This window comes from Callorhinus ursinus, unplaced genomic scaffold, assembly GCF_003265705.2.
Source record: "Callorhinus ursinus isolate GAN/ISIS: 27379988/994484 unplaced genomic scaffold, GSC_fseal_2.0 scaffold16, whole genome shotgun sequence".
In the NCBI taxonomy this organism is placed as follows: Eukaryota; Metazoa; Chordata; class Mammalia; order Carnivora; family Otariidae; genus Callorhinus; species Callorhinus ursinus.
The window spans coordinates 28,129,732-28,156,001 of NW_027397078.1; the positions used below are offsets into that span (position 1 = coordinate 28,129,732).

The 26,270-nt window shown below is 39.0% G+C and overlaps 1 protein-coding gene across 10 annotated transcripts in view; it reads left to right on the plus strand.

The window, feature by feature from the left end:
* BCLAF3 (BCLAF1 and THRAP3 family member 3) overlaps window positions 1-23,604 on the plus strand; it is a 60,819-nt gene extending 37,215 nt beyond the window's left edge. For 3 of the 10 annotated variants that reach the window (XM_073902000.1, XM_073902002.1, XM_073902001.1), the window contains 4 exons: window positions 2,952-3,069; window positions 5,795-5,890; window positions 8,034-8,189; window positions 9,204-9,578. In XM_073902000.1, the coding sequence (XP_073758101.1) occupies window positions 2,952-3,069; window positions 5,795-5,890; window positions 8,034-8,189; window positions 9,204-9,383 (550 nt within the window). In that variant the 3' untranslated portion in view covers window positions 9,384-9,578. The other 7 variants (XR_012381047.1, XR_012381048.1, XR_012381050.1 and 4 more) reach the window with 7 other exon arrangements.
* The last annotated feature ends 2,666 nt before the right edge of the window (window positions 23,605-26,270 follow it).

Sequence of the window (26,270 nt, forward strand, 5' to 3'; positions counted from 1 at the left end):
AACCTCTGCACGTGGTGTCTGCCTCATGGTCCAGGATGGGTGTTTGTGCCCTGGCCATCAGGTCCATATTCTAGTCTTGTCTTTAAAGACTTCGTGGAATTTATACATGCAGCTTCAGCAACATTGGTCAAAATTTAGTCTCATGGCCATACCTAGCTGCAGGGAGGCTGGGAAGTAGTTTCTTTAACTTGGACACTCTTTTGCCTGGTCACAAATATCAAAAGGTTTAAATTTTTTTATTGTGGCAAAATATACATATAATAAATTTTACCATTTTAACCATTTTTAAGTGTACAGTGCATTGGCATGAAGTACGTTGACAGTGTTGTGCAACCATCCACACGATCCACTTCCAGAATTTTTTCATCTTCTCAAACAAAAACTCTGTACCATGTAAAGAGAAACTCCCCATCCCCTTTACTCCCAGCCCCTGATAACCTCTATCCTTCCTATCTCTGTGAATTTGCCTATTCTCGGTACCTCGTATATATACGTGGAATCATACATTAATTGTCCTTTTGTGTCTGACTTATTTCACGTAAGATAATGTTTTTCATCCATGTTGTATCATGTGTCCAAATTTCATTTTTTAAAAAAATTTCACTCCTTCGTAAGGCTGAATCATATTCCATTGTATATACCACATTTATTTGTCCATTTTTCTGTTGATGGACATTTAGTTTGTTTCCATCTTTTGGCTATTGTAAATAATGCTGTTAGGAATACTGGTGGCATCATCTTTTTGATCATAGCCATCCTAGTAGGTATAAAATGTTATCTCATCGTGGTTTTGATTTGCATTTCCCTAATGGCTAATGATGTTGAGCATCTTTTGTGTGTCTTCTTTGGAGAAATACCTATTTAAATCCTTTGCCCATGTTTTAAGTTAGATTGTTATATTTTTATTATTGAGATGTAAAGAGTTCTTTATATATTCTGGACATTACTCTGTTATCAGATATATGCTTTGTAAAGAGGATTTTTAGAAGTCCACGGTTTTATTTATAAAAGTAGTAGTATACAAAAAAAAATAAAAGTAGTAGTATATGCTAGTGGCAAACATTTGGAAGTACATAGTATAAAAATAAAAATAGAAGGCATTCTTAATTTCATGAAGCAGAGATGACCACTGTTAATACATTTCTATATTTTAAATAATTAAAATTATCCTTGGGGCACCTGGCTGGCTCAGTCTGGTAGAGCATGTGACTCTTGGTCTCGGGGTTGTGAGTTCGAGCCTCGCATTGGGTATAGAGATTACTTAAAAATAAAAAATCTTGGGGCACCTGGGTGGCTGAGTCGGCTAAGTGGCTACCTTTGCCTCAGGTCATGATCCTGGAGTCCCAGGATCCAGTCCTGCATTAGGCTCCCTGCTCAGCAGAGAGTCTGCTTCTCCCCCTGCCCCTCACTCCACTCTCATACTCTCTAGCTCTCTCAAATAAATAAATAAAATCTTAAAAAAAAATAAAAAATCTTTTTTTTTTTAAAGTAGGCTCCACACCCAATGTGGGGCTCAAACTCATGACGCCGAGATCAAGTCAATTGCTCTACCAATTGAGCCAGCCAGGCACCCCCACAAAAATTTTTTAAAAAAATTATCCTCCAAATACAGCTTTGCACCTCACTTACTATCATATCATGAGCATTTTGACAGAACATGAGAGTTTTTAACATTTCATAATACCCTGAGTAGCTATTCCAGGTCAGTTTTGGGGGTCAAAACTGGGGCCACAAAATGAACCACCCACAGTGCCTCCTGTGAAGGGATCACAGCTTGCTGGGTAAGACAGGCAGGTGCACCAGCATTTATATACATGAGTGATACAGTGCTCGCTTCGGCAGCACATATACTAAACATGAGTGATATGTGTGAACACCCCCAAATGCTTCATGCACACATAGCAGGGGTATCTAGTCTACCTCAGAGGGGTCTGGAAAAGTCTTCCTGGAACAGTGCAGTTGGAGCTAAATCTTAAAGTTGATCTAAGTGGAAGGAAATTACAACAGAAGGGATTGCTCATGCGAACTTGAGGAAGCAGGAGAGATTGTGTGTGTAGGGAACTGCGCAGGGCTAAATATTTCTAATGCCCAGTGTGCACGTGGGGGAGATGGGAACAAAGCGACCAGTGAGACAGCAGGGGCCAAAGCAGGAGGGGCCTTGAAGGTCATGGTGAGGAGTGTGGATTTTATCCTGATGTCAGCACGGGACCTGTGGAAGGGATTGAGGCCGGGCTGAGGCAGTGAGCGGTTTGTTCACCACAGAGCAGGAAGGGTCTGAGGAACATTGTGGGGAGATGTGGAATGTGACAGGGGGAAGACTGCCCAAGGGCTGTGAAAATGAGGCCCCGCCGTCAGAAGAGAAGCCCAAGGAAGGAGCTTCCCTCCCAGGTCTGGCTGCCTGGGAAGAGAAGTGACTTCTGGACATTGTGATGACAGGAGAGGGGAGCTGTCCTTCGCTCCTGTGGCCCAGCAGAAACAGAGGGCTCAGCTCTGCTAATGAGAGTACCTGAGCTAGTCACATTCTTTGTCTCTGGTGCTTTCATTAATAAGAGTCTGTCAGCAAGGGGGGCGACCCCGTGCTGCCAAGGTCTCAAGAGCAGTGATGATTTTCCCTCAGAACACACATTCTACATATGGTTTCAGGGGGTTACAACCCCCAGGAAACCTGTCCTTGGGCCCCAGATTGAGAATCCTGGTCCAAACCTTATTTCCCCCTATTGCTGACTCTCAACTTAGCTAAATAATGTTTGTTGGAAAATGAAGGTTTAGCCCTGATAACTATCATTTCATTTGTAATTTTAGTAGTGATAGATCTTTGAGGTTTGTTGTTTGTTTTTACTGTTTTGCTGCTTTAATTGTCTCTGAAGGGGGCAATTTGATTTCTCTTCTTTACTTGTTGGGTAAAGGTAAACTAATAAAATATTCTTACTTTGTCTCTTTCATTTTATTAGGAGTGATCAGCATTCCAGTTTTTCGAGGTTGAAGAATACTACTCATGTTGATGAATTCCAAAAACCTACAGGTTTTGTAAAATCAAATTTTAGAAAATTTATTCAGAAACCTCACATGGTAAGATTGCAGTTCCATATTTTTCATTTTTGTACACTCCATTCTCCTCACATATATCTATATGTATAGAGAGCGCCAGTATTTTTCTAACTGTTGATTAAGTACATGTTATGATTCTATTGTTCAGTGTTAATATTCTGTTGAGTCTTACACTTATGACAGAGGAAATAGATATCTCTGATTTAGTAGGATTTTATTTCATTTATTATAGTACTACTTTCTTAAGATTTTTTTTTAAAGATTTTTTTATTTATTTGACAGAGAGAGAGATAGCAGAGAGCAGGAACACAAGCAGAGGGAGTGGAAGAGAGAGAAGCAGGCTTCCTGCCGAGCAGGTGAGCCTGATGCATGGCTCGATCCCAGGACTCTGGGATCATGACCTGAGCTGAAGGCTTAATGACTGAGCCACCCAGGCGCCCCTCTTAAGATTTTTTTTGAGAACAACTTTATTAAGATATAATTTACATACCATAAAATTTTCACCCCTTTTAGGTATACAATTTAATGATATTTTATAAATCTACCAAGATATGTAACCATCACCGTAATCCAGTTTTATAACCTTTTATGACCCCCAGTAATAGCCCTCATGCTTGTTTAATTATTTCCTGTTCCCACCCCTAGCTAACCACTAATCTACTTTCTCTCTCTAAAGATCTGCCCTTTCATAGGCAGTTTAAAATATGGCAGCTGACTTTTGGAATAAGAGCAAGCAAGTGACAGCTAGAAAGTTGGAAGCCAGAGTCTGCTTGTAATCTAATCTCCAAAGTGTGATGTTCTATCACTTCTATCACATGCTGCTTGTAAGAAGCAAGTCACTAGGTCTAGCTCACGCTCAAGGGAAGGGGGATGACAAAGGGGCCTGGATACTGGAGGGTGGGGCTCACTGGGAGCCTGGTCAGAAGCTGTCTGGTACAGTCCTCCCGCTGCGCCCCAGTGATTCACATCCCTTCACTTGCAAAATACACCCTTCCCTACCATGGTCCCCCAAAGTCTCATCTCATTACATGTATCTTTGTGCACTTAGTCAAATTTATAGACTTAGTATAAATTGAAGATGACTGCTATGTAAAGGGTTTTATATGACTTTTTTTTTTCAAACTGTGGAGAGAGATAAAGGTATGAAAGAGGAAAATTTGTGAGAAGTACAGCAAATGGAATGAATAGGCTTAAGACTTGATTTTGGAAAAAAGGAACTTCAGAATGGGCCCCATCTTTTCTGTTCCCATTAAAGGATTCCTGTTCTTTGCAGTTACGGTCTTAATACTCTGACTTTTGATACTTTCCTAGTCATGGCAGGAGCATCACCTCAAATCAGTTATCTGAGTCAGCAAAACCTGCCCCCTGCAGTGTTGAGAATTTGTTTTCTTCTTAGGCAGTGGGAACTCTTTAGCAACAGTTCGATTCTTTCCTGGATGCCTGAATAAATACTGGATGTATGGTCCATTTTCCAAAAGTCACTCACTGTGTTATACGGGAGGAATTTTTTTATACTTCTCACATTCATGAATTAAACTAGCCCCTCATAAACTAGCACAGGTTACGTGAAGGAAGATGTATGTATGTTCCTAGAGCTAAGCTACGTGCTACCTGTTTTGTGTTCTTAATCCTATACATTTAAAATGTGTTATTTATTTTTTTTTAATTTTTAATTTTTTTATTGCAGTGTGGTTGACCTATTGTGTTATATTAGTTTCAGGTGTACAACACAGTGATTCAAGAAAGCTTTGTGTTATTCTATGTTCACCACAAGTGTAGCTACTGTCTGTCACCGCACAACATTATTACAAGTACCATTTACAGTATTCCCTGTGCTGTACCTTTCCTCTCTGTGACTTACTCATTCTACAACTTACTCATTTCATAACTGGAAGCCTATATCTCCCACACCCTTTCACCCATTTTGCCCATCTCCTCACCCCCTCTCCTCCAGAAACTATCAGTTTGTTCTCTGTATCTTTGGGTCTTTTTCTGCTTTTTGTTTGTTTACTCATGTTTTTTGTTTTTCCTTTTCCACATATAAGTGAAATCTTATGGTATTTGTCTTTCTCTGACTGATTTCGTTTAGAAAGACACACTTAGTGTCTTTCTCTGACTGATTTCATTTCAACCTCTAGGTCTATTCATGCTGTCGCAAATGGCAAGATCTCATTCCTTTTTGTGGCCAAGTAATATTCCATTGTATAGATACCATATTTCTTTATCCATTCGTCTACCGATAGACACTTAGGTTCCCTCCATGTCTTGGCTATTGTAAATAATGCTGTAGTAAACTGGGGTGCATATATCTTTTTGATTTAGTATTTTCATTTTCTTTGGGTAAATACCCAGTATTGGAATTGCTAGGTTATATGGTATTTCTATTTTTAATTTTTTGGTGACTCTCCATACTATTTTCCACAGTGGCTGCCCCAGTTTGCATTCCCACCAACAGTGCCTGAGGGTTCCTTTTTCTCCACATCCTCGCCAACACTTATTTCTTATGTTTTTGAGTCTAGCCATTCTGACAGGTGTGGTGGTATCTCACTGTGGTATTAATTTGCATTTCCCTGATAGTTAATGATGTTGAGCATCTTTCCATGTGTCTGTTGGCCATCTATATGTCTTCTTTGAAAAATGTCCATTCATGTCTTCTGCCCAAAACTCATATTTTTTAAATGGTAAGATGAACTTTTAAAAATAAACTTTAAATATATTAATCCATACTAATACTTTTTTCATGCAGAATTATACTATGCAGAGAAAAGACATCATTACTCAGAAACCCTTTGGAGTTGAGGAAAGACATCAAAACACAACAGGCTTTAGAAGACCTTTTAAGGTATTCAGTGTTATTTTCCATCTAATTCTAGCTTTGGGTTTATGCTTTGAACATAATGTTCTAAGTGTTAGTAAATTAAAAGCTGCTTTTGTGATATTTCAAATAGTAGCTATAAACTAATATTTGTGGACATAAATTTATAGTTAACTATAATCAGTTTAATGATAATCCCTTTCCTCAGGACTTGTGTTTCAGATATTTTTTTAACCATTGGAACCCTTTTTCAAAGATTATGTGGAAAACACAAATATATAAAACAGATGCAGATGGGGTGGCTCTTGATGAGGAGGCAGACAAGGTTTATCTCTTTCCCCATACCGCCAAAAGAAAGGAAAGTAATCTAGGGTTTTTTGTGAAAGTAGCAGGCAGGCTGGATAGAGTAGTTAGCTCATTAGGAGGAAATTAGTATGAGCATAAAAGTAGTATAATCTATCCCCAAACCATAGACTAGGAGGTAGTTGAGTGGTCTTCTATTAATACCTGGCTTGTTGAGAGGCATAAATTCTAGATGTCGACAGTCTTTTTTTCATTTGTAATAACACAACCTGAAGGCATTGTGCAGATAACGGCCAGTTTTTCATGTACCTGAAAACAGGTGTGACATTAGGTTTCAAAAATAGCACTGGCCATAGAATATAAACATGTTTTATACTATCTTTTGATCTCTTGAGTAATGAGCCACAAAATCAACTGAAAATGTGATGTCTGTGTAACTCAGAGACAGTGTAGCTGGGCTTTCTGATATGAGTGCTTCCTACATGTTGTTCTTCTCATTGGTCAGATATAGTTGTTTGTAGTATTTTTCTAAGATCCTTACAAGGCCTATTTCCTGTTACCCTTTCTTCTTAAGGGAAAGTTCTTTAATATTAATTATTTTTAAATGTTTTTTAAAATATATGCAATAATCTTTCCTTTTGACCAATCATTTAAAGCTGTGTAATGTTATATGATTGTTTAGAAATTCACAATTATTTATAGTAAAATCAGGAGAAGAAATAATCCTTTCTAAGAAAAGGAGCTATTTCATTAAAATTTTCTTTTTAATGGACTAATTCAAAGCAAGATAGTAGTTACTTTATTAGATATGTAAAAATGAACAGTGTAAATTTCAGGATTAGCTCTGATACGTTAAGTTTGCGCAGATAGCTTTAATGAAACTATAGTGTCTTACTCTTATTCTGTCTTACCTGAATTTTTTGTAGCCTTAAGAAAATAACTGGAAAATAGGCCTGGCATAAATGCTTTTTTAAGTAAAGTAATGTGCTTCATTATGTATGACATACCCATTTGTTAAATAATTCTAGAAAGAGGAATATGCTTGGTTTTTTATAATTACTCCATTATAATATACCATTTGTACATTTCCCACATGGGAATCAAACAAATATTCATTGTCCTCTTATGTCTGTTGTAATACTGGGCAGTATGTGGGCCAAGAAATGGTCTTTTTCAGTGTAAACTCTTATCTTGAAAATATTTGCTATAATGGTATTTTTATGGTAAAGAAAGATGGGCTTGAAGAACTGACAGGAATGAAATTAAGAGAGTTTTTGGTTCTTAAATAGATGTTGATACTTAATGTCTTCCCCCCATTTGGGATTTGATATATTTCATTATGAATCAGAAGGATAATTTTAGCTCATTAGGTAAGGTTTTAAAAGTTGCATTTGTTTTTACATGATAAATTTAAAGAATTTCAAATTTTTTTAACTTAGTTTTTAAAATTGCTTTTATGTAGGGGCGCCTGGGTGGCTCAGTGGGTTAGGCGGCTGCCTTCGGCTCAGGTCATGATCCCAGGGTCCTGGGATCGAGCCCCTTGTCCTGGAACTCTGCTCATCAGGGAGTGTGCTTGTGTCTCTTCCTCTCCCTCTGCCCCTCCCTCCACTCGTGTTCTCTCTCTCCCTCAAATAAATAAATAAAATCTTAAAAAATTGCTTTTATGTAAATTTTAATCATTATATAAAATAAACTACGAGCCTAGTTTGAAGAAAACATACTTTATAACCATCATTAACCTCTTCCATTTTAATATATATAGTGCCTAGAATCAAGGGTGGTTCCAAGTACCAGACGTTTTTCCATTTCTTTTACTAATAGATTTGGAAGCTGTAGTTTTTACACTTAATTGTTTTTTTCTTTACAGACCAAATTTAGAGGTGGCAGATTCCAGCCCCATTATAAATCAGGCCTAGTACAGAAGAGCTTATACATTCAGGCTAAATATCAGCGTTTACGATTTGCTGGCCCAAGGGGATTTATCACTAATAAATTCAGAGAAAAATTACTGAGGAAAAAAAAGGTTAGTTGCATTATGGTCATTTAAAAATGTAGAGTGACTTTTGAACTCCTAAATTATTTCTTTTTACTAGATCGAGTGTTTTTTTTTTTATTTAATTTTGACTTAAGTTACAGCCTAAATCTCACAGATGTTCTTATTGCATGATAGTTGAAGAAAAAATTCAAGGAGTGATGGTAATAGAGTTGTGAGACTGTTTAATGTTAAAATGCTTTTTGCTGTTGTGCCTCAAATACTATGAATATGTCAAGCTGTTTGAACTTTTTACTTTGGAATGTCTGTTGTATGATTAATCTTTGAAATGGAAATTCAGGTAAAGACTTTTAACTGGTATATTTTAGCCTTATACAATGTGAATTATCTAAGTACCAAAAAATATTGAACTGACTGTATAAAAAGGGCACGAAATTGCAAAATACACTGATTTTTCTTTTCCCCCATTCATGTGCTTTTTATTGTGATAAAATACATATAACATAAAATTTGCCATTTTAATCATTTTTAAGTATACAATTCAGTGGTAGTAATTACATTCATAATGCTTTGCAACCATTGCCACATGTGCTAATTCTTAATGTTAATAAAAAGTTTCTTGATAATTTGAATTTTGTTCTCTTTTAGTTGTGGATTGATTTTATTTAAATGTCATGTTGGTATTTGAAAATGCAGTATAAATATGATATAAAATTGCATTCTATATATTTTAAATGAGAACAATAGCATTACATCAGTTAAGTGAGGCATGTTTGCCAATTTTCTGACTCATTTTTGTTAATTTGGGGCTATATTTTCTCTGAGAAATGTATGTGTATCCAGTGTTGCTATCAAATAGTCCAACTGTGGTTTTATAAATTTTCTAACTATAAATGTTCCCTTAAATATTCATACCTGTGAAACCTTTACCCTGAGCTTGCTTAGTGATTTTAGTAAAACTTATTTTTTGAAAGATGGACTAGTAGAATGGAATTGTCAACTGGTTTTTTTTTTATAAAGTTTTTTTTTTTATTTATTTGACAGAGAGAGAGAGAGAGAGCAGGAACACAAGCAGGGGGAGTGGGAGAGGGAGAAGCAGGCTTCCCATGGAGCAGGGAGCCCGATGCAGGGCTCGATCCCAGGACCCTGGGATCACGACTCGAGCCAAAGGCAGACGCCCAACAACTGAGCCACCCAGGCGCCCCTCAACTGTTTTTTTTTTAAGTTTTAGAGTTAACTGTATCTTCTGTAATTTCTCTCACCCTGCCCCCCGCCCCCAATTTTAACTGAATACTTTAGGCGAAGTTTCTAATTTCACCATGTATGTTACTGTTGATGTTATTGATGTTATGAAAGCCATCTCTTCTTTAAAAATGTGAATGTAATTGGACACATTTTCCCCTCTTGTACACCTCCCTACCGTCAGATTGAGTTGCTGCTTTTCTTCCTGTCTCGTGTGGCAAGTTTCTCTGCAGCAGATCTTCTAGGTATTTGTCCCCAATCACAGTTGGCGGGCGTGGCTGTTCACAGGGAAGCGAGTCATTGATTTCCACTCACGGAGGAAGGCAGAGGCAAGCCTTATTCTCAGTTGCGAGTTTGGGTTTCAGGTACTTGTGTTTCTCTTCTGTTTGCTCTGTGTTATCTTCCTTTGACTCCGTTTTTCCTCCAGTTTTTACATGGCTGGGGGTTCCTGAGTGCTTGACTGTCTGTCTTAGCCTGCAGTTTCTATATGCTCATTGAACTTGTGCCATTTAGTTATTCTTTTCTTAGCCTCACCATGCCCATTTCTTACCACCCAGTCCTTCCAGACCACATTGACCACCAGCTTCACTTAACAGTAAATAGAAACCAGACATCAGGCCTTCATCTTAGGACATCCCAGAAGGGCACCTGGGTGGCTCAGTTGGTTAAGTGTCCAACTCTTGATTTTGGTTCAGGGTCCTGAGATCGAGCCCCCCATTGGGCTCTGTGCTCAGTGTGGAGTCTGCTTGGGCTTCTCTCTCTCCCTCTTCCTCTGTCCCTCCCCCTGCTTGCATGCGTTCTCTTTCTCTAATAAATAAAATCTTTAAAAAAAAAAAAAGTGTGTCCAAAGGGAGCCACAAGCTGCTATGAATCCCCAGTCTTTAGGGCCTTGGTTTTTGTATCATGCAAAATGTAGCAGTTACATCCAAAATGTAGCAGTTAAGGTCCAGTGCAGCTCATAGCCTGCCCTCCTTTTGCCTTTTGCTGCCATCTGAGTGCTTTAGAAGTAGTCCCAAGACACTGCCCTTTTAAACAGTGTCTACTACTCTTTTTTCTTAGGCCTACCCTTCCAGATGCTACTTCATATGTCTTTGTATTGTAGCTACATTGACATGGGCTTTTCCATTCTGGCTACTGTCAGTACGTATAAGCAAGGCATAAATAGGTTTTTTATAGGTTTGTGTTTGAACAAGGCCCAGCTCTACAAGTACGGCATGAAATTAGGTACATACCCTACTATTAGCACTCTACTTAATGGTTGAGTTCCACACATTCCAGCCTTTAGGGAAAGGAATGAGGCATTGCAGTTCTCTGTTTCTGCCAAGGTCTGAAGTAAGGTACTTAAGGCTTATCTGGCCTTTGGACTGTCCCAGTAGTGTTTTGCTACTCTGAAACCCTATTCTATGTGTATAAACTGATGACTTAGACCTATTCATTTCACCTTATCCTTTATGCCCTAAAGAAAGGAGATGAAGGCTTGGAGTCTTCAGTTTTTTCCAGTCTTGCTTGTGTCCCCTTTCTCTTAGATTAGGGACACTTGTGCTCAAATGGAGTTACTGAGTATGAGGTACCATTTATATCAGTTTGCATCTCAAGCTTCTGCATGGGAGGGAACTTTGAAGGTCCTGTCCTGGAGAGAAGCTGCAGTCTGGGCAGTATCTGTGCACTGGTCTGGCTTTTTGCCCTAATAGGGAGTTCATTCTTTTTATTGTTATTAGATCACCACCTAGAGGGGCGCCTGGGTGGCTCAGATGGTTGAGCGTCTACCTTCGGCTCAGGTCATGATCCCAGGGTCCTGGGATCGAGCCCTGCGTCGGGCTCCCTGATCAGCGGAGAGCCTGCTTCTCCCTCTCCCTCTGCTGTTCCCCCTGCTTGTGCTCTCTCGCTCACTCTCTGTCAAATAATAAAATAAATAAAATCTTAAAAAAAAAAGATCACCACCTAGATTAAAGATTCATGACCAATTAATTTACCTAGGTGCCCTGGAGCTGCTTGAGCCTGACATTAGATATGAACCTACACATTTGTACATGCCTCATAGTCCGCCAGGAAGGTTTAGATTGATCTTGTCTGGACTGCTCACTCCCTGACCATGTTGAAATGCCTGGGCAGATCATTCATGGCTTGAAAGTCTTGTGATGCTCATCTGTAGTATGATCTGGTTACTGTGCCATCAGACATGTGCTTCCTCTCTCCAGTACTAAACGGTCTCACGGAGGGGTGGGGGAGATCCTAGATGTGCTCCTAATATGTCTTCTTGTCCTACTTAACAAGAGCATTTGTGGCTCCCCAGCTGCCTACAAAGGAGCAGGATTCCCAAGCAGTATTAAGAAGTACAAAACTGAAATTCTTCCTCCTAATTTCTTGGCACTTGTCATTATTAATCCCATTCTGGCACCCAGATTCCCTTTTACTGTGTCACCTTTCTCTTGAATTCTGTGCTTGGGCTAGAAGATGAGGGGGTGGGAGGAATGTCTGTTACCACCTGGAATAAGCCTGGTCTTTTATTCACAATCATTCACAAGTGACCCCCTTAAATATCCTCTTCTCATCGCAAAGTTTTCAGAAACTCTTGAGGGTCTGAATATGTACCAGGGTAGGACAAAGAACACAGTAAAAATTCATGAAGCCACCTCTGAGAACACTGCCTCTGAAAAAATACTAGCAGTTGTGTGTTCAGTCAGGGAGACCTGGAGTTCCTTAGCCTCATAGATTCTCTAGCGGTCCTCAGGGGGCCTGTCAGCAAGGTGCCTACCAGAGCTGTGCCCATGGATACAAAGGGGAGAAAGGAGAGAGTGTAAAGACACTAAAGAAGGAAGTTAGAAACTGGGATCTATGGCGCTTGGGGTTGAAAAAACCCTTGAAAGTCGTGGAGTACAAAGATAGAATGGGAACCAAGATCAGGTGACTCAACAAGAATCTGGTACCCACCTGCTTTGTCCCTGGAGCTGAAGTGTGCCAGGGTGGCATCATCACCTTCAGACATTTCTGACCTCTGGAGCCTCCAGTTTTCCTGTCTACCTCTCTGACTTCTTTGTCTTATTTGGTGGTTTCTCTTCTTTCATGTATCTTTTCAAAAATACAAGCATTCGCTAGTATTATATTCTTTCTTCTCTTTGTTTATTCCTTCTACTTGCCTTGATTGCCCTCACCTCTTCCCAAGGTCCTAGCCATTTCTCTTTAGCCCTGACCATTCTCCAGAGCTCCAGATTTCCAGCTGCCTCCAAGATAGCCTCACGTGGCTGTCCTGAAGACACCTCAAATTCAGCATGTTCAAAATCAGACTTTCACCGATACAAACTATAGCATGGGTGACCCTTAAAAACATGATGCTGAGTGACAGAAGTCAGTCACAAAGACCAGATATTAAATGATTCCATCTATATGAGATACTCAGAATAAATGAAGCCATAGAGACAGGAAGTAGATTAGCGGTAGCCAGAGACTGGGGAGTTATGGGAAAATAGGGGCGTGTGTGTGTGTCTGCTAAAAGGTATAGGGATTCTTTGTGGCTGAGAAAATACTCTAAAACCAGTTGTAGTTACTAATGGTTGCACACCTCTGTGAATATACTAAAAAAATGTTGAATCTGTGCTTTATTTTTATTTTTAAATTTTATTATGTTAGTCACCATATAGTACCATCATTAGTTTTTGATGTAGTCATCCACAATTCATTGTTTTCGTATAACACAGTGCTCCATGCAGTACGTGCCCTCCTTAATACCCGTCACCGGGCTAACCCATCCCCCCACCCCCCTCCCCTCTAACACCCTCAGATGCTTTCTCAGAGTCCATAGTCTCTCATGGTTCATCGCTCCCTCCGATTTCCCCCCTTCATTTTTCCCTTCCTTCTCCTAATGTCCTCCATGCTATCCCTTATGTTCCACAAAGAAGTGAAATCATATGATAATTGGTTTTCTCTGCTTGACTTACTTCACTTAGCATAATCTCCTCCAGTCCCATCCACGTTGATGTAAAAGTTGGGTATTCATCGTTTCTGATGGCTGAGTCATATTCCATTGTATATATGGACCACATCTTCTTTATCCATTCATCCGTTGAAGGGCATCTCAGCTCTTTCCACAGTTTGGCTATTGCAGACATTGCTGCTATGAACATTGGAGTGCATATGGCCCTTATTTTCACTACATCTGTGTCTTTGGGGTAAATACCCAGGAGTGCAATTGCTGGGTCATAGGGTAGCTCTATTTTTAATTTTTTGAGGCACCTCCACAATGTTTTCCAAAGTAGCTATACCAACTTGCATTCCCACCAACAGTGTAAGAGGGTTCCTCTTTCTCCACAACCTCTCCAACATTTGTTGTTTCTTGCCTTGTCCATTTTTGCCATTCTAACTGGTGTAAGGTGGTATCTCAATGTGGTTTTGATTTGAATTTCCCTGATGGCTAATGATGATGAACATTTTTTCATGTGTCTGTTAGCCATTTATATGTATTCTTTGGAGAAGTGTCTGTTCATGTCTTCTGCCCATTTTTTTGACTTGATTATTTGTTTTTTGTGTGTTGTAAATGGGTGAGCTCTATGGTGTGTGAATTAGATCTCAGTAACACTGTTAAAAATAAAAATAAAATTAAACTCGCTCTCCTCCCCAGACGACTGGTTTCTTCTTGCAGCCAGCCAGCCAATCTAGAAACTTCTACTAATCCTCCTCGTTGTTCCAACTTCAGCCAGTGCAAGTCCTCTATCACTCATTCATTACTTCATTCACCTCATTCATTTTAATGGCTGTATATTATTCTGTTCCGTGCTTACATACCCTGAAATTTTGAAAAATTATTTACCTCCTTGCACACTTTTAGGTCAGTATCTAATAGTTTTTTTGTCATAAGTTTAAATTGTTATAAGGGATATTTATAATTTCTGGCATATAAATACTGAGAGTCTTAACTAAAACTGTTACATCATTCTTTGGAAGCTCTTCAGTGGAACCTCACACCACAGAAATTTGATGACTTAACATCATTCATTTTCTAAAATATGCAAACAGCCTCTTTTAATATGAGAAATTTTGTATCATTCCCTTTTTTGCCTTGAATTTGGATTTCATTCTGTTTCCCCCCTAGGCTTTTATCTGGGGAAGTCTTTTATTGATCACCAAATCAAAGTTGACATATAATGTTAATAGATTCTGTGACTCGTAGGTGTTAAATATTGCCTCTGCATTCAGTTAACATTATAATTGGTCAAAGAGGCATAAATATATTACAGGTTTTGTTAAGAATTGATTAGACAAAAGTTGTGTTGGAAATGCATTTCTCTTTTCGGGGTGCCTGGGTGGCTCAGATGGTTAAGTGTCTGCCTTCGGCTCAGGTCATGATCCCAGGGTCCTGGGATCGAGCCCCACATCGGGCTCCCTGCTCAGCGGGGGGCCTGCTTCTCCCCCTGCTCATGTTCTCTCTATCTCTGTGTCTCAAATGAATAAAAAAAAATCTTAAAAAAATGCATTTCTCTTTTCAGTTAGTTCATGTATTCACATATAAACATTACTTATTGCTAGTAGAATAATATAGTGTTCTAAGTATCCATTCTAATTCTGTTTTTTTCTTTTTATAGATGTAAGTCCTTAGAAACCTTGTCTATATGATTATATAGATGGGAATGAAAGGACTTTTCTTGTAGCAATGCCAGTTGTTTCTTTGGACTCACTCTGAATTATAGGCCAAAAAAAACACTTAGTGATCTGTCATCAAAAACTATTTTGAATGTTCTTTTACTGACAGCTTGATTTTGTCCTCCTTCAATTTTATTATATAAAAGCAAAGAATAAGAAGCCATGTGGCTTGCAGAAGTATGCTACTTATTACTAGCTCCTAGAGCAGGTTCATTTTCTTGACACCATTGCCAATATTTCCTATTGCCCTGTTTGGGGGGATCCCCAGGTAATGCAAAGTAGTAAAATTCAGGATGAGAAGATGTATCTTTCTCATAAAATGGGAGGTGAGGGACCAGCCCTAACCAATTGTGCAGACAGGTTAATTTTGGAAAGTGAACACTGGGAATTTGAAGATCTAGATATTACTTCTTTCCAAACTATCTGTCCCCACATGCTCCTTGGAAAGTCTTCATATGTCCCTAATGGTAGGCATACCCCAGTTTGATAATTGCTGACTTACTTAACCAAGCCTCTCTTGGTGACTTCAGGATAGCTTACAGGTTTTCTTTATTTTTGGTAACACCACTGGGCACACTGACATTTTGGTACCTTCCCATAGTCAGCCTTTTACTCACTTATACTCTGACCAGAAGTACATGAGAGGACCTGTTTACCTACACCCTAGCCGGTACTCCACATTAGCAGTCTTTATTATCCATTGTCAATCTAATAGCAGAAAATAGTCCTCATTTACCTTTCTTTGGTTATTAATGAAGCGAGCATATTTTTATGTGCCTATTGGCCGATTGTATACCTTCCCTCAATTTCCTTATTTCTGTGCTTTGCCAGCGTTTCTGTTGAGGGATAGTACTTTTTCTTGTTTATTTGTAAGAGCTCTTGATTTACTGAGGGTATTAACCTATCATACATTTTGCTGGTACTTATTTTATGTTTGTCAGTTGTTTGTGGTGGCTTTTACATTACAAAACTTGTAAATGTTCATGAGTCTATTTGAGTTGGTCCTATATGGCCTCTAGATTTCTTATCATACTTATCCCTATAAATATTCCTTATGGTGTTTCCTTTCAGTGGTTTTATGGTTAATGTTTTAAACCTATACATATTTATTCCCTTTAGAATTCATTTTTATGATATAATGTGAGTTTAGAATCTAATTTTTTCCCAATGGATCATCAGTTTTTTAACACCATTTATTGAATAATTTGTCCTTTCCCCCACTGATTGAAAATGCCACCTTTAGTGTATGCTTCATTCTTTTTTTTTTTAAGATTTTATTTATTTATTTGACAGAGACAGAGCGAGAGAAGGAACACGAGCAGGGGGAGTGGGAGAGGGAGAAGCAGGCTTCCCGCGGAGCAGGGAGCCCGATGTGGGGCTCGATCCCAGGACCCTGGGATCATGACCTGAGCCAAAGGCAGACGCTTAACCGACTGAGCCATCCAGGCGCCCCAGTGTATGCTACCTTCTTATGTATTCCTGATCTGTCTTTGGAATCTTTGGAGCCTCTAACTTGTTTCCTTGTCTGCTGTGATTTGCTTATTCTGTCCATTCACTACTAGCACAGTTATTGTCCCAAAACACAGATTGAATCATGTCACTCTTATGCAAACCCCTTCCACGGATTCTGTTGACTACAAGAGAAGAGACTGAACTTTTTCACCAGCTCCAGTCCTAATAAGCTGCCTTTCTAAGCACAGTTCTTTATGGACCCTCTGCTTTTTGGAGCATAACAGACATTTTCATGTACTTGTATCTTTGCTCCTAGTGTTCTCTTGCCTAGAAATAGCCTCCTGATCCTCATCGGTTTCTTATTAAACCCTGCTTTCCTTTTAAGACCCACTGTAAAGCCTTACCAAAGCCCTCTTTTTAGCTCTTGTTTCACTTGGTCTCTAACTGTTGCTGTTTACCTTCCTATTTCCCCAAGTAGATCATCAGCTCCTTGAGGATAGAGGGTACCTCATCAGTCTTTATATCTTCCCCTTTTTGCCTTTCGTATAGTCTGTCTTCAGAAAATGCCTGTTGGGGGCACCTGGGTGGCTCAGTCGTTAAGCAGCTGCCTTCGGCTCAGGTCGTGATCCCAGGGTCCTGGGATCGAGCCCCGCATCAGGCTCCCTGCTCTGCGGGAAGCCTGCTTCTCCCTCTCCCGCTCCCCCTCTTGTGTTCCCTCTCAGGCTGTCTCTCTTTCTGTCAAATAAATGCCATCTTTTAAAAAATGCCTGTTGAATAGAATCAAGCCTCATCATATATACATACACACTCTCTCACACATCCATTTATAGCTCTAAAAAGTTAGTGAATGGTCGCCATTGTATTGGGGTCCCCAAGACCAGCCCCAGGTTTGGTGATCTGCCAGGAGCACTCAGGAGACTCAGCATATGGTGGCACTCACAGCTGTGGTGTGTTAGAGTAGAAGCTGCACAGCACATCGGCAGAGGGAGTTGGCAGGTAGGCGAAGTCCAGAGGACACCAGGTGCAAGCTTCCAAGAGTCCTCTCCCAGTGGAGTCACACAGGACGTGCTTAATACCCCCAGCAACGAGCTGTGATAACACATGTGAAATGTTGCCAACCAGGAAAGCTCGTTAGAGACTTGGTGGCCAGGGTTTTATTGAGGGCTGGTCACATAGGCACCCTCGGCCAGTTACATACCCGAATTCCAGACTCTCAGAAGGAAAGCAGGTGTTCAGCATAGACCGTATTGTTTGCGCAGTTTAGACACTCATCAATGGTGGGAATCCTCCCAAAATCTAAGTTCCTGGCTGTTAGCCAGGGGCCAACTTTGGAAGCAGGTCTTTCAAAGGATAGCAGTCAGGTATACTGTATACTCATCTGTACAACCATAGTTTTGAAGAGCTTAATTTCACAGATGGCAAATGTCTAAAGAGAGGAGGAAAAATCAGTATGTTAGGAATGGCCAGGGAAAGTATGCTAAGTACTTTGATTTTTACTCTCCTCTTACAGAGGAGGTAAACTGAGTCATAGAGAAGAGCAGAGCATAGAAGGGACTACAGCCGAAGATCCGTATTTGGTGGTAGAGTATAGAGAGTTGGGTAACAATAGGAGTGTGCAGCTTATAGAAGGCCTCAAAAGCTGGGTAGAGTATTGAGGATGTGATACAGAAATAGAACATGTTGCTAGACTGAGGAGAAAGTGCTGTTGAGGATGATTGCTTGGTGAGCAGTGGGTACACAGGGTTCTGGGGAGGAGATGAGATGCAGGAAGACCCACAAGGGAGCATTTGCAGTGATACCAAGTGTCAGCTTAAGAAAACTTAGACCACAGTGGCGCTCATATATCTAGTTCACATTCTGCTTAAAATAGGTTTTCAAATAATCGGAGGAATGGAGGGATCAAGCTGAGAGATGGTGTGGAAGAAGCTATGTCAAGGGTGAATATGATTCAGGATAATTGTACATTTGTAAAAACAAGATAGTTGAAAATTTTTAAGAATTATTATAGTCAGAGTTTCCTTTTAAAGCTGTTAGTAGGCAACAGATATTTTATTTGAAGGTCAACATATATGGCTTTTATATTATATAACAAGTAAAGAAATGGGACACAATGAAGTCTACTTCTATGTAAAGGAATGATGTTGAGTCTCTATATATATCAGATATATATATGCATGTATTTTGAACATTTCACTAATAAACCAAAATTGAAAGAAGAATAAGAATTTTCTATCAGCACTGCTTTTGTTTGGAATTAAATGTTTCCATACTAATGTAAATGCCAAAAAATAAATCAACTTTTAAATTTCTTTCAGTTTTAATAATGTAAGATCCTAGTAAAAGGTAAGGATGTATGTATTAATAAATATTTTTAATGTCCCAGAAAAACATGCCATTTACCATTTTTGCTCTTTTATTAGTTGCATGGTATTCTGTCCATTTTGTGGTTGGTAATTTAATATTTTTGCATAGCATCACAGTATAGAATCCACGTTTCATTACCCTCTTTAATCACAGTTTTATTGTTGTGAATTCCTTTTCCTGTGTTTACGGAAGCCTTACATCTTTTTATGTTGTAGGTAACCATCCAAAAGTAAGAATGCTTCCCCATCTCCCCAGTAGCTTTCTCTGTCAGCCAAGTTAGAAGAAGAGTCCATGTCATTTTAAAATTAAAGATACCATATGATGACAAAGATCAAATACCAGTTCGAGATTGTGTGTGTGTCACATCAGGCTCCGTGCTTGAGGGGCTAAGTTTTAAGAGTCTTGAATTTTTTTTTTTATAATCCCCAGTGAAACTCACCCAAATAGCAGAATGCCTTTTCATCAACTTACTAATACCAGTGTGCTGAGTGTCATACATTTTCTTTGTCCTACTGATTTAACCATTTGATATCTGCTTTGATGTGTTTTGTTGTTACTTTGCGTCTTTGGGGTTCCACATACCTTTGTGGGGGTCTTGGCTGCAAGTGGTACTACATAAATTAAAATATCTTGAAAACTACAGTGTGAAGAAACTCTAGCTCAGATGTTATAACTGACTCTTCTTTTGAAGTCTGTATTTCTTTTGTTTTCTCTCACTAGGAATATGCAAACATTGCCACAGCAAACTAATCTGGAATTATTACATATGGAAACAACACTACAGGATGATATTTGGGAGCATCTCTTTTTGTCAGGAGTTAGAATTGGCACTAAAGCACTAATACTGTAACTTTCTTGATAAAATAACTTTATTTTTCTGTAGTGGAATGCTGCAACTTTTTTACACTTAACTGCTTTTAAATTACAGTACTCAATTTAAAAGTTGTATTAACTACAGTTTCTTTTGCAAAAAGTCTCAAAAGGGCATTATTTATTGATGCATTTTTCTCTGAGCATGGTTTCACAGAGAACTTAACTGAGTTATATCCAGATGTTTATATGTTGAAAGTTTTGCTTATGTAATAAAAACAAAAGTATCTGAATTGTATAGTGTCTGTACATGGAAGAACTTGAAACAGTGGCCTTATGGTAGCAAATTTTATACCAGATTTTTCTTTTTTCTGATGACCGTTCGGCTTATAACTTGAAATTTTCTTAAGTTTCTGAATATCAAGGCCTCTATAATTTATACATTTCAAATTATGATATAAGAAGGCACGAGAAAAGGTGCTTCACAATTTCCATCAGGTAGTTATGAGTGCACTGAATTTTTAGTAGTTAGTTCATTCAGTTTTTTCCACCACTATTTGCTCTTTCCAATTTCAAAATGCTATTGTGGAAAATATGTAAAGATTTTGTAATTTATATTCCATCTTACTTTCCCTCAGGGCAAGCTTGTGCATATCATATTTTTAAAGGCTTTTTAAAAATCTGACAGACAAAATCTCATATTTGGAAATTGTACTTTACTACTACAGCATTATACATTTTGCAAGCACATATTATAAAGTGTTTATTTTCAGTTCAGTTGTAATAAGTTCCTACTAGCGTAAGATAAAATTGATGGGATTTTAAATGATATTTTAGGTCCTGGTACCTTATTTCTTTATGTTTTCTTTGTTCTGCTTAATAGTACATATACATTCCCAGTTAAACTTTTGTGAAATGTTTATTTGTATTAAATAAAATACTGTTGCTCCTTCTGCTTGAAGTTACTTGCCAGTTTGTGAGAACATTATTTTAATTTCATACAAAGGCAGAACTTTTAAAATCAAAATCTGGTAAGAACTTGATTTCTCATGACTGGATTATGAAAAACTCACTACAAACATTTAATTTTTTTTTACATATGTTTGTAAGATAGAGCAGCCATTTCCTTAGTGGGTCAGTAATAAGTGAGGGCAGGAGTACTTGCATTAAAATTGGCTAGTAAATTTAGGTAGATGGCCTGTCTTAATGCTGTGTACCATCTCTGTAGGTCAGGTTTTCCAAACATATTTAACATTACAGTTATGGTAAGAAAGAAATACATGTGTGCAGTAGTATGACAACTTTATATTGTGTGAGGTACTTATAACATCTGCCTTAAATTTTAAAAGAATTCATTTATTCTCATATTCTGGGGGACACTTATGAGCCTTGAATATTTAACCATTTGTTTAACACATATTTATTGCACAGATTCTGTGCTAAAATTACAGCAGTGAAGAAGAGAGCAAGACACATGGAGCCTGCCTTTATGGTCCAAACTGTCTGATAAGGAAACCGGACGTTGAACATGGAAATGTAACTTGGTACACAGTATTAATTCTCTGGCTATATTTATCATAGCACAGCACATAAGGCTAAGAGTTGACTCAGTATTAATCATTCCATAACTGACTTCCTATTTAGGCATATATGAATATACTTTTTTGGCATTGTCTCAATATGCAAAGCATGTTATTTACAAAATACCTATTGGTAATGTGGGTGTATTCAGAAGATATTGGGTGCATAAGATTTAAAGCCTAAAAAGGAAAGTCTTGCTTTATAATTTAGAGTATAAAATAAGGGTGTCTGTATTGTTCACCCTAGTATCACCAACTCCCAACATCCTACCTGACACACAGTAAGAACTCATTAAATACTAGCTTAATGGATGAGTAACAAGTAGAATATGTTTATTAGGAACTAAATAACCAATTTGCAGGTGGAGGCCGAACAGAAGTTTATCTTATCCATAGCATTTTTTATTGACTGAGAAGAATTTGGATTCTCTAATGCATAAGACTATAGAAGAGAAGTTTTGATAAGTTACATACCATTGCCTTCTCCCCTTCCTCCCTTGTATGGTAGGCTCTTCCCCAGCACTGGGGAGACAAAGATAATAATATGACAGAGTCCCTCCTCTGAGGAGCTCCATAAACTGCTGGAGAAGAGATTCACAAAAACAAAAAATCCAATATTGAGTGTTAAGTACTCTACTGGACATATATATATGAAAGTTGAGAAAAAAAGTTGGCATTCCTGGTTGCATATCCTCTGGTCACATTTTCTTTCTTACTGGTTTCACAAATCTCAGAAGGCACTATTCTGTTGGTGGTTTTGCTGGTTTTAAAATGTGATGGTTTGGGGGAAACTGGCTAAAGTGTACATGGGATCTCTCTGTATTATTTCTAATAGGTGCATGTATGTCTCCATTTATCTTGACATAAATTTCAGTTTAAAAAAGACAACCATAATCTTATCACAGATAAAACTACTACATATATTTTAGAGGCCACATTTTCTTTTTTTTTTAATTGGAAAAACTTATATTTACATTATAATAAAATATGTAGATGCATGATATGGACCACGCTTTACCCAACAAATCCTACATTTGTGAAGTTTGTTTTTTAAAAGGATGAAGATACTTCCAGATGGAAGCAGGAGAAGTAAAGCTGGATCAGAAACTCACCTCCGTTATCTAGCAAACTCAATAATCTGCAGCCCCAGATTAACCAGCAGCAACCATACAAGGAAGAGGGTAGAAGATGCTAATGCAACAAGATACGATGTGACTTCAACACCTCCCCCGCCTCCTAAGTAGCACAGAATAAAGAAACAAAGTTGAGGACATCTTGGTGACAAGGGGCCGCATTATGGACAAAGGAACCGATGAGGTGACCAGGCCATGTGGGGTAGAGTCAAGGAAAGCCCTTGGGAAGATGAAGTCTTTGCTGCTGTCTCAGGACCTCTGCAAAAGGGGAACAATTCACCAGGACAAGGCATTTCCAGGGTCGCGGAGCAGCCTGGGGAAGCCAAAGCCTGCAGGATAAGATAGACCTTTGCATCCAGTGAGTCCTGGTTCTGGACACTTAATGGGAACCCAGAAGAGAGGGGATACCAGGTTCCCCAACAAAGTTCCAGCAAAAGGAATGGTATGAGCTCTGAGTCCATTAAAATACAAAACTAAGGTTTTAAAACTGAGGAATTACAGTTGTAGAATAGAATGTAAATGTTAAGAATCTTCACAAAGAAAAAGTAGCATACATTGATCAACTAAGACTTGGTGGGAGGGGAGTGGCATGAAAAATAAAAACTAACTGCTCCATCTTGACTAGCCAGGTGTCATGTCAAATTATAATGTCTAAGATTGTATTATATAATATAGAAAAAACCTACTGATCGACCTTAAGTTTTTCACAGTCTTTTTCTTGACCTTAAATACACTGGTTCTCAAAGTGTGGTCCCCAGTCAGTGATACCAGCATCACCTGTAAAATTGTTAGAAATGAAAATTCTTGTCCCCACCCCAGACCTACTTAATCACAAATGGGCTTGGACCCAGCAGTCTGCCTGCCCTCCAAGGGATTCTGCCATGTGCTCAAGTTTGAGAATCACTTGCTTATGTAACTCTTTTGGGAACCAGTAGCCCTTATGGCAAAGAAACATTTATCTCAAGTTCAGCAGCCCCTTCAGTTTCATTTTTAAGGTTTTTTCTATAGCATTCAAATAAAATTAATTAAAACCTTTTAAAATAAAAAGTATAGCAATTCCCACCATGAATCCTATCTGTACCTATGAATAGAGAGGTCTGGAAACATGCCCACCCACTGTTAACACTGGCAATTTTTTAAGTGCTTTTCTGTATCGGTTGAATACAATGAACATTGTATTGTTTTTATAAAATAAAGTCATTCCTCTTTTTTTCTTAAGTGGTAAGGATATTTCATCCTATCCATAGTATATCTATCTGTTACTAAAATCCATGTATACAAGTTTTACTGCCAAGGGCTGCCTACTTCATCTTAGTCTGGAGGGGTTTTACTCTCTGCCATTCCTCCTCCCACGCCATAATATGTAGGGAAGCTTATTTGAGTATATGTTGTGTTGACTGTGTAATAACAATTCTTGACTTAGGGGCGCCTGGGTGGCTCAGTTGGTTAAGTGTCTGCCTTCGGCTCAGGTCATGATCCTGGGACCCTGGGATCGTCTGGCTCCCTCCTTAGTGGGGAGCCTGCCTCTCCCTCTCCCTCTCCCTCTGCCTCTCTCCTCTCTGCTCGTGCGTGCTCTATCTCTCTCTCAAATAAATAAATAAATAAGATCTTAAAAAAAAAAGAACAAAAAAGAATTCTTAAAATATTTAACATAATTAGACATAATTGAAATCATTTTACTACTGTCTTTAAAAAGACTTTTTCTCTGACAATAAGTACATAGAATAGGGACGCCGGGCGGGCTCAGTCAGTAGAGCATGTGACTCTTGACCTCAGGGCTGTGAGTTTGAGCCCCATGTTGGGCGTAGGGATTCATTTTCTAAAAAAAGTACATAGGGGCGCCTGGGTGGCTCAGTCGGTTAAGCGACTGCCTTCGGCTCAGATCATGATCCCGGGGTCCTGGGATCGAGCCCCGCATCAAGCTCTCTGCTCAGTGGAGAGTCTGTTTCTCCCTCTCCCTCCGCCTGCCACTCCTCCTGCTTGTGCTCTCTCTCTGTCAAATAAATAAATAAAATCTTTTTTTTAAAGTACATAGAATAGTATGTAAAAAGAAAAATGCACTCATAATCATACTGCTTATATATATTTAATGTAAACTAACATTTTAATTTTTTTATTAGTCTTTTCTGAGCTTTTTTTTGGTAGTTGAGATAATATTTTATATATGTATATTCAGTCTTCGCAGGTAGTCACATAGATGTTTAAAACATGTTTGTAGTTTGTATGACATTCAAGTTTACATATTTTGGAGGGCAAGGAGTTGAATCCCATTCCCAGAAAGCTACAAATGTCTTATGAAATCCTGGAGTATCATATTAAAGTTTAGAGGGCTTATCTGTTTTTGCTGTACACATTATTAAAGGTAGTAAAAGCTAGATTGTTTTACAGACAGTTTTCTGAAGTAAATTCTTACCTCAAATTCTAATCCCTTCTACTGATGTTTAAAATAATATTTAGTAAAGAAATTGACTTGAATGTTATGAAGTTCTTGCTGATGACAATTTCTGCAAGGGATTACAGGGAACACAGTGCTGCTCAGACTCACGACCCGGAGATGAAGAGTCACATGCTCTGCCCACTGAGCAGCCAGGCACCCAGCAGAGTTTTAAGCCCCCTTTATTTTAATTTTTTTAAAGATTTATTTATTTATTTTAGAGAAAGAGAGAGAACATGCGTGTGAATGGGGGGGGTGAGGTGGGTGGGCAGAGGGAGAAGAAGAGAAGTAGACTCTCTGTTGAGTGTGGAACCTGAGGCGGGGCTCAGTCTCACAGCCCTGAGATCATGACCTGAGCCGACATCAAGAGTTGGGATGCTCAACTGACTGAGCCACCCAGGCACCCTGGGACCCCTTTAAATGCACCTCACTCACCTGCCTTTACACCTGCACACATGCTCTGTTTGATTTCCATTGTCCCAAATGTCCTTTCCCTGTATCTGCCTGGTCAGTTGCTTCAAACCTCCTTTTTTTTTTTTTTTTAAGATTTCATTTATTTATTTGACAGAGAGAGACACAGCGAGAGAGGGAACACAAGTAGGGGGAGTGAGAGAGGGAGAAGCAGGCTTTCTGCCGAGCAGGGAGCCTGATGCGGGGCTCGATCCCAAGACCCTGGGATCATGACCTGAACCGAAGGCAGACGCTTAACGACTGAGCCACCCAGGCGCCCCTCAAACCTGACTCTTAAGACTCACTTTGGTAGCTTTTCCATTCAAGCCTCATTGGGTTAGCTGTCTTTCCTCTGCGCTTCCAGAATACCTAAACACACCCCTGCTTAAGTCCTTAAGCACAGTGACTAGAGACACAGCCTATATCTCTCTTCCCTCCTTCTGACTCTGTATTTGACATATAGGGGTAGCTCAAAAATACTTGCTGAATGACTAAACGCCCCCTCAATAGCCAAAACTTTATAGCAGCTTCTTGGTACCTGCAGGAAAAAAAAGTCCAAATTTTAGCACCTGGCTTATGAAATACTTGGAGAGAAAAGCAGTAAGGTGAGGGCTGCTTTTCAGAGTTTTTATTTACCCAACCTTACCTCCCAGGAACTCTCCTAGGAGCCCTGCCTCACAGTTTCCTGCAGACAAGGATATGAAGCACGAAGGGAACCATCAGACTCCAGGCACCTTCTCAGTGTCAGGAGCTAGGTGGTAAGTCGCCCTTAGCGGGCTTTCTCCTGACCCCAACCTTTGACTTATTCTTTCTCCCAAGCCTCTTCCTCCTTGCCACCAGTTCAAGCTCTACCTATTTTTCTAGCTGGGTGTTTCTACCAAAATTTAATCCACTTTTTCTTACATCAGATTCTTAACATCTCAAGAGGAACAGACGTCTTGTAATTTCCCTTATATTGCCAGGCTTGGAGGTTTCCAGCCACAGAGCAGTCCTCAGCAAATATTGTGGGTCT